This window comes from Adiantum capillus-veneris, chromosome 14 (assembly GCF_014529385.1).
Source record: "Adiantum capillus-veneris isolate H3 chromosome 14, ASM1452938v2, whole genome shotgun sequence".
Taxonomy (NCBI): domain Eukaryota; kingdom Viridiplantae; phylum Streptophyta; class Polypodiopsida; order Polypodiales; family Pteridaceae; genus Adiantum; species Adiantum capillus-veneris.
The window spans coordinates 123,911,506-123,920,378 of NC_140944.1; the positions used below are offsets into that span (position 1 = coordinate 123,911,506).

General features: G+C 43.2%; 1 protein-coding gene across 9 annotated transcripts in view; it reads right to left on the reverse strand.

Moving 5' to 3' along the window:
• LOC147443073 (uncharacterized) overlaps positions 1–1,713 on the reverse strand; it is a 224,755-nt gene extending 223,042 nt beyond the window's left edge. For 5 of the 9 annotated variants that reach the window (XR_015190226.1, XR_015190227.1, XR_015190229.1 and 2 more), the window contains exon 1: positions 1,551–1,712. Coding sequence is in view for 4 of the 9 variants with exons in the window: in XM_086529006.1 (XP_086385132.1) it covers positions 1,551–1,649 (99 nt within the window). In the remaining 5 variants the exon portion in view is untranslated. Of the gene's footprint in view, positions 1–1,550 lie in introns of all 9 variants that reach the window. The other 4 variants (XM_086529007.1, XM_086529005.1, XR_015190228.1 and 1 more) reach the window with 3 other exon arrangements.
• Between the last annotated feature and the right edge of the window lie 7,160 nt (positions 1,714–8,873).

Below are 8,873 nucleotides of genomic sequence, written 5' to 3' on the forward strand. Positions count from 1 at the left end.
AACCATCCTTTGAGTGAGAAAATTTTGAGTGGTTGTTCCTGGTCGACCACTGAAGCATCGGAAGATGGTGGCAGAGAACCAGCATGTGTAGTCCGAGAAGAAGTAGAATGACTTTGGGCACAGGTTTGCGTCTACATCTACTCCAATAGAATGTTGATTGATGCGAGAGGGTTAGGAGCTCGAATAGATGCACGTTGGTTCGAAAACAGGTTTTAGGACGGGTGCTCCGAGAGCGAAAAGTCCCTCTGGAATATGTTCGCGCTCTAGAGTCGGGGAATCGGGAATAATTATCACGTCCGGCTCTGAGCAGGAGAATCCAAAATCACAATTACCTCCTGTGCAGGGAGAGGATTTGCCAGTAGTTCTTCTTCGGGAATCTCGTCTATGTACGAGAGAAACGGGACGGGTACATTGAATTCTTCGTCGGCCATGTGGCTCGCGCACATAGAAGCCCCAAAATCCAACGCTAGAGGGAGAGCAACGTACAATTTCACGTGGCACGCAGAGCCATGTGCACGTGGCAGAGGGAGAGTCTCCCTCCCCTGATACAGGGGTTTTGTAAGCCCATGTTATTTGTGGACAGTTTTTTCTCTCATTATATCTAATGGAAGGATCTTCTTATGGGGGAAAAAAACTGCTTTCTGAACTTTGAACGCCTTAGAAAAGTTTCCTCCGGAAAATGCCGCATCAAATTGCTGTACAAAAAGCCAATGCCTTGCTTGCAACTCGAGGTTCTAAAAAAGTATCTAACTTCAAGCTCTGACCTCCGTATTTAAAAGTCCTTGGTTGCCTCCATGGGTGTCAAACGGTCCTACATAGTCGGCCTAATGATGTGGTTATGCTTTGACCCAAACAATGTGCCAAAATATCTAGGCATCTCATCCTTGTCCTGATGTACAATTCTCTTGATTGGGTATCCATAGCGATCTCTATGCATTCCCAGCACGACCCTGGGCAATGCTCTCCAAGGCCGCGGCATCTCTTCTTCCAACAACTCGTACTCGTCATGTCCATCGACGCTTATACTTCTATGATCTGATCCATAGGCACCCCTACAGGCACTGTAAGATCCGTGTGTGTCGACTCATTCACCAAAAGCTCCTTTGGTTGTCATGTCAGAAAAAGTAGATTTCTTGCCCAAATAGCCCGCTTGCTCCGCAAATGCCCCAAGCTTAATAACTGCATTTGCTTCTGTACTTGCTACTATCATGTCCTTGCCAATATATTTACCATCACCGCATCTGTAAGCCACAATTCAGAGGCATAGAGCAGCTCCTACAAAGTTCTTTAGATTGATGCCATAACACAGCAGCGCAGAAGAGAGAATTTAGGTGATGGAGAGAATTTATGCGACGGTCGCCTACAGTGGCAGCCTAGTGGAGGCTTTGAGACGCTATCTATTCACTTGTTTGTTTACCTCGTCTTTTTTAGGTCGTTTAGGCCGTTTGCAGACGTAAATAACATTTCCTTTCATTCCTCTCCCTCTCTCTCTCTCTCTCTCTCTCTCTCTCTCTCTGCGCCTGCATATGCCATTTGTAGAGAGATGGTACCCGATGCTGCAGCACGGCGACCTCCCGCTCATGCGTGCCTATAATTTCTCTGTCTTTCTGTTCCAATAGCGAGCGAAAATCCACGCAAGTATCAGCCATCGCAGGAGCAGTAGTAGAACTGGGTGCCAGGCCTTCTTGGAAAGCTGTACAATGATCTGATCAGCGTTCGAGACAAATTAATTTCGCAACTAGGGGAATCTTGGGAGATTCCCCCTTTGTGCTTGAAGAGGACAAAGAAAAGGCAGGCACGGAGTGCATGCTCATGTCCGTCGACGGCGGTAGGAGGACTTGAGGGGAGCCAACAATGGACAGATGAACCATCGTGACGAAGAGGGCATCGCTCGTAAAACAGCCCAATGGCGTGGTTAGTGCATGGTTCTCCTTAGCGAGAGGTTGTCAGCTAGACTCTTGAAGCTATCAAGTGGAGTGTTGCTTGGTAGATGCACTGCTTTGAATAGATACAGGGGAAGAATATACAGAGATTCCTCCTAATAAAATGAAAAAGAAGCCAGTATACAAAAGAAGCAAGAGAACTACTTTTTACTATTTTTCTTAAAATAAGGGTGGGATTTTTCCTTTTACTCTTCCTCTCCATCAGCATTTTCGAATATCAGAGTGGCACGAGACATACTTTTCCCGAACACTGTCAGGACCAAGACACTAAGTTTTAGATGATCCCATTGAGGACTGAAAGTGGGTTTCAATGCACACGCACATCCACTTTACCCTCTAGGTAACAATCCCATATTTGACATTTCTAAAGAAATAGCTTGCAAAACAAGGTCAAGAATTTGTGAGAAACTCACAAAGGTGTGCATGGGCGCGTGTGGTCTATGTGTGTGCGAAGAGAAGAGAAAAAATTTTAACGACATTGGGACATCCCCAAGAGTCCTTAGAGAGAGAGAGAGAGATCAAAGAGAGAGAGAGAGAGAGAGAGAGCTTTTAAGGCTGAAAATGAAAACAAAGAAGTGACCCACCTTAACACGCATTCCATAGGCATGGCACACCAGAAAACACAAGGGGCCTACTTGTGGAGATGGGACTGTTATTCTACCATCTGTGGTCCCCTTAATGTTGTTACCAAAAGATGATGCGAGGCACCTATTATGGGTGGCTGCTCAAATCCCTTTCAAACTATCATAACTATAAGGAGAACGAGCTACAGATGACATTGAATACTCTTTGGGGGAATACTTTTCAATCTTGTTAAGATGCTAGAGATGAGCAATCTCCTACTGGTTGATTTTTATGTAGGCAAAAATTGTTATGTGCATAAAAAGCTAGAATCCAAAATTCAAAAAATGGGGGATTCGATGATTCTTTTATTGCAGATATCAACAATGTCAATGTCTTAATGATAGTCAATTTTTTGCACTAGACTTACTATGTTACCATATACATGTGGTAGTGATGTGTGTGAACACACTAGGACCGCCGGGGCATTTTTTCCCTCTTTAGGAGGTTTTTTCCCCCGAGCATTGTATATACGCCCATCACTCTAGGGCTATCTATCTTTCCATTGCACACTAAGTAACATACTCTCTATTGTGTGCCTTGAGCTTCCTTCGTCTTCTCTAAGCTGTGTGCATTTCTCTGCAACCCTAATTCCAACAATTGGTATCAGAGCAGGTTGCATCCTCCCGGGCTTAGTCGCCAGCTGCTCCAGCACACGCCTACTCACTTTCTCCGATTACAGTGATTTTCGGGAGCGATCGCAGGTCGACAAATATTTCTGGAAAGCTCGTAGAGCTTAGCTGCTCAGATTTCTGATTCGGGCTCATTTCAGCCTCCGTTTCCACTACAGGCAATTTCGTCATTTTGTACAGAATTTATTTCAGTGCCGATTTTGCATAACAGGTGCCTTACAGTCTTCTACGATTTGTGCTATATAGCACGTGTTGTTTCCGCTCCATTTCTCCTATTTTTGGGCAATTTTCACATCAGGTGCAGCATTTACCATGGCTGACAACGACACAGATGTGTTCATGATGTTTTTTGTTGAGGACAGGTTGGATGGGGACAATTACCCTATGTGGGCTTATATGATGCAACACGTTCTTGTGTCAAAGGGCATCTGGAATATTGTGCAGGGCATTGATGTACGTCCTGGTTCTGAGCATGTAGGCGATGTTGAGGATGTTGCAGGTCTTGCTGCAAGGATTGCTGCTATTAGAGTTGTTCTGCCTGAACAAGCTCGTTGGGATGTAAAGGATGCACAGGCTCATGCATTGATTGCGTTGTCTGTGAAGCACACTATTGTTCCTCACATTCGTTCAACAAAATCTGCAAAACAGGCTTGGATGCAAGTCGCATTGAGGCTAAAATTGCTTTGTTGCGTAAAGAGCTGGAGTCAAAGATTATGCATGAGGAAGATGATATGGAAACTTTTCTTGCTCGTGTCAAGGATATCAATGAGCAACTTATTTCTGCAGGTGAAGTCATTTCAGACAGTTCCCTTGTGCAGACCGTTCTTGATGCCTTACCAGATTCTTACCATACTTTTGCTAGTACTTGGAGACTTATGATCCAAGGAAATCCAGAAGTTGTCAAGTTTGATGCATTATGCACATTGTTGTTGCAAGAGTCACTTTCCAGAAAAAGCAGGAGTAGACAGCGTGTAGTTGAACAGGCTTTTATTGCTTCTCAAAGAAAGGGTGGTAACAGCAATGCAGTCACTTCTTATGGTTCTGCTGCGAGTGGAAAAACTTATGTTCCTAATGCTTCTGATGGTGGCAGCACTTCGTCTGGAAATTCTGGTGATAAGGGCAAAAAGAAAAAGCGTTGCCATTATTGTAAAGCTAATGATCACTTGATCAAGCAGTGTCCTAAGTTGAAGGCCAAAGAGGCTAAGAAGAAAGAGGGTGGTTCCACTATAAATGCTAGTTTCACTACAAATGCAACCATTGTTGAGTCTTCTGTGAAAGGAGACTGTGTTGCTGATGTTGATGCAGAATGGGCTTTTAGCGTAGAGTGCACTTACAATCCTGTTGTCCATGATGCATGCTTGTCAATTGCTGCAGATTCACATGTGTGGTATTTCGACAGTGGTGCTACAAAGCACATTACCTCACATCGTGAATTATTCACCTCTCTTGAGTCTGTCCCTCATGGGAATTATGTAATTTGTGCCAACAATGCCTCTTATCCGGTTCAGGGAGTTGGAAAGATTGTGGTTACTGATACTAATGGCAGTTCTTTCACACTTGTTGATGCACTTTATGTACCTGGGATCAAGAAGAATCTTTTGTCTGTATCTGCACTTGCTAGACTTGGGCTTGTAATCAAATTTGTGGATGACAGATGTACAGTTCATGATCTCAGTTTTGGTGAGATGAAATTGTCGCATCTGGCCTTTTGTGCCGTGGACAAAATTTTGCAAATGTTGTTGCAGATTCAAGGGCTATTTCAGATGCAAAACTTTGGCATGCATGTTTTAGTCATCTGAATTTTGCCAGTTTGCTGCGTTTGCAGAAATCTGATATGGTTGCTTCTTTGCCGCCTCTTGAAGCACCTGTCAAACATGTTTGTGAAGGCTATATTTTGGGTAAGATGCAGCGTTCTAAGTTTCCAAAGGATGGTTCAGTCCGGGCCACATGCAGGTTGCAACTTGTGCATAGTGATGTTTGTGGGCCCATGCAAACTCCGTCCTTGGGGAATTACCTGTACTTCATGACTTTCATTGGTGATTACTCCAGGCATGCATGGGTATTTCCGCTTAAAGCGAAGTCCAAAGTTTTTATGTGCTTAAAACAATTTCTGGCTATGGCTGAAAATGTCTCGAAATGTACTATGGGCACCCTCCGTTCCGATCGAGGGGGGGAGTATATGTCTCATGAATTCAATGCATTTCTGGCTAGTCGTGGGATAAAACACCAATGTACACTGCCTTATACACCTTAGCAAAATGGTGTTGCTGAGAGGAAAAATAGATCACTTATGGAAATGACACGATATATGGTCAAAAGTCAAGCTTTGCCGCATTCTTTTTGTCTTGAGGCCATCATGTGTGCCACTTATATACTAAACAAGTGTCCTACGAAAGCTTTGCAGTCTATTACTCCATATGAAGCATGGCATGATAGAAAACCTTCTATTGAGCACATGCATGTTTTTGGTTGTTTGGATATGCTTTGGTGCCACAAACACAGCGCAAAAAATTGGATGATAAGGCTGTCAAATGTATTTTTGTTGGTTATAGTGTTGAAATCAAAGGTTATAGGTTGTATCATCCACAAACAAAACGTATTTTGGTTTTACGGGATGTAGTGTTTGTGGAAGATTCTGTTCAGCGCTTGTTGTCATGTACTAGAGACAATAATGTAAGCTCACAGAACATTTATGACACTTTGTGCCTCTTTTCAGTGGTGGAAATATGAATGTAAGTTCCAATGAGGCAAATGTACAGCCTATGGGGGTTTCTGAAAATGTTACAGATCAGCCTATTACTGATGCAGATGTAGATGATGTACTTGATGAAGAAATGGTTGAAAATGAGCAGGCTAGAGGTATGGCAAAATGGCTGGTACACACTTTGTGTGACAGTAAATTGGATGCACCTTTGTCTAGTCGTACTTGTTCGGGCTCTCGCCATGCATCTTATGCATCAGATTGTTATGCTTTGGCTGTGTCTAGCTTACATGATGTTGAGGAGCCTTTGTCTTTTGATGAAGCACAGAATTCAGAAAATTGGATGGCTGCCATGCAATCAGAATATGATGCACTTATAGAAAATGACACATGGACTTTATGTTATTTGCCTCCTGGCAAAAAGGCCATTGGTACGAAGTGGGTTTACAAGTTGAAACGCAAGCCGGATGGTGAGATTGATCGCCATAAGGCTCAACTTGTTGCAAAGGGTTATGCACAGCAAAAAGGCATAGATTATGAAGAGACTTTTGCTCCCACTTGTCGTATGACTACTGTGCGTTTTCTATGTGCATTGGCAGCTCATTTTGGTTGGGATGTACATCAATCAGACATTGTTACTGCTTTCTTGAATGGTGACATATTTGAGGAAGTTTGTGTAACGCAGCCTCGCGGTTTTGTCATAAAAGGACAAGAGGACAAAGTGTGCAAATGTAACAAGGCTTTGTATGGGTTGAAGCAATCTCCTCGTGCTTGGTATGAGAAAGCTGACACTCATTTGGTCAAACAAGGCTTTCGTAACAGTCCAACAGAAAGCACATTGTATGTAAAGCGTGAGGGTGATGTATTTCTCATCGTGGTTCTTTATGTGGATGATTTGCTGATCACTGGACCAAATGAGAGACATATTGCTGAATTTAAGGCTGATTTGAATGCTACTTTCAAGATGAAAGATTTGGGGCTGTTGCATCATTATTTGGGCATACAGTTTAAGCAGTGTGATGTTGGTATTGCCTTGTGTCAGAAAAGTTACATAGAGACATTGCTATGTAAGTTTGGACTTGAGGATTGCAAACCTATTGCCACTCCCATGGAAACAGGTTTGAAGTTGAGTCTACATGATGCTGGCGATCCTGCTGATGTCACTCTTTACTTAACTGCTATTGGCTGCCTCATTTATGTATGCAACACGAGGCCGGATATTCAGTTTGCAATCTCACAGGTCAGTAGATTTATACATAGCCCAGGGTCTAAGCATGGGCAGGCTGTCAAGAGGATTTTCCGCTACCTTAGTGGCACTTTACATCTTGGCTTGTTTTATCCCAAGGGGGGATCATTGTCGCCAAACTTACATGCTTTTTCGGACTCAAATTGGGCTGTTTGTTTTGACACGCGAGTGTCCACAAGTGGTTTTTGTTTCATGCTTGGCAGTTCATGTATATCATGTTTGAGCAAGAAGCAACCTACTGTGACCACTTCGAGTTGTGAGACTGAGTACAGGGTAGTCTTCAGAGCTATGGTTGAGTGTGTATGGTTCAGACGCCTTATGACTGATTTGGGTGTTGGACAGGACACTGCCAACACTATCTACATTGACAGTTAGAGTGCATTGGCAGTTGCGAGGAACCCTGTTTTTCATACTCGCACAAAGCACATTGAGGTGCATTACCACTATGTCAGGGAGAGGCTCTCAACAGGAGAGATCCGCTTGGCTTATGTGCCAACACAGGACAACCTTGCAGATCTTTTCACAAAGGCATTATCTCGTGAGAAGCTTGAAGCTTTCGGCAAAGCTTTGGGCTTACTCCCCTTTGTGGACTGATCATGTCCTCAGGGCATGGCACTTCCCTTTACTTATGTGCCAGCTCTCGTTCACCGCATTACTCCAGGGGGGATTTGTTACCATATACATGTGGTAGTGATGTGTGTGAACATAGTAGGACCGATGGGGCATTTTTTCCCTCTTTAGGAGGTTTTTCCCCCTGAGCATTGTATATACGCCCATCACTCTAGGGCTATCTATCTTTCCATTGCACACTAAGTAACATACTCTCTATTGTGTGCCTTGAGCTTCCTTCGTCTTCTCTAAGCTGTGTGCATTTCTCTGCAACCCTAATTCCACCATACTCATCATGTGACTATTATAAGTTGAACATTGATAATGTAATTGTTTGTTGGCATTGCCTACCTAGAGGGAGGTGGTGCTAAATGTTTGGTTTCAATTGTCACTTTCTTTTAGAAAGTGACTCAGAGGGGGGCATTGGCAAAGTGATACAAAATTTGTATCTTGAACATACACTTACGTTCAGAAAGTGAACATGCAAGTATGCTTACCTTTAGTGAAAATATTAAGATTTTTCTGGGAATTTTAGTTATTGCATGGTGTACTCTTTTCTGCTCTCCCCCACACACATGTTGACACAAAGCTAATGTTTTGCTCGTTTGCTTTGAAGGTATTTCCGGAATAGCTCTTGGGCTCAATACATGGAGTGTTGGAGTTTTTGGTCAAGAGTGAATGAGAGAAAGGGGAAGTTACCCCACATGTAATGTAAAGTTGGAAGGCCAAAGTATAAAAGGGACCTATGGTTGAATGGAAATGCATCCAAGCTTGTGTTCCTTGAGTGCAATGCTCTATCTATGAACTTGTGATCATCTTGTCCCTACTCAATATCATGTTTATGAGGTCAAGCTTCCATCTTCGGACTTAATTCGCTCGAGTAACATTGTTTGTTCGTCGACGCGCGCACACACACACACACAAGCATCATGTCAAGCATTATATTTCATCCACCCTAGCTTAGATCAATCCTTGTTTTTAACATGGTATCAGAGCCATGGTGAAAACAGCTAGGGTTTTGCTAATTAGTTTTTAATTCTCTTAGGGGTGGTTATATTCATTAAGAGTTGATTAGAGAGAGAGAGAGAGAGAGAGAGAGAGAGGCTCTGCACATTGTCAAG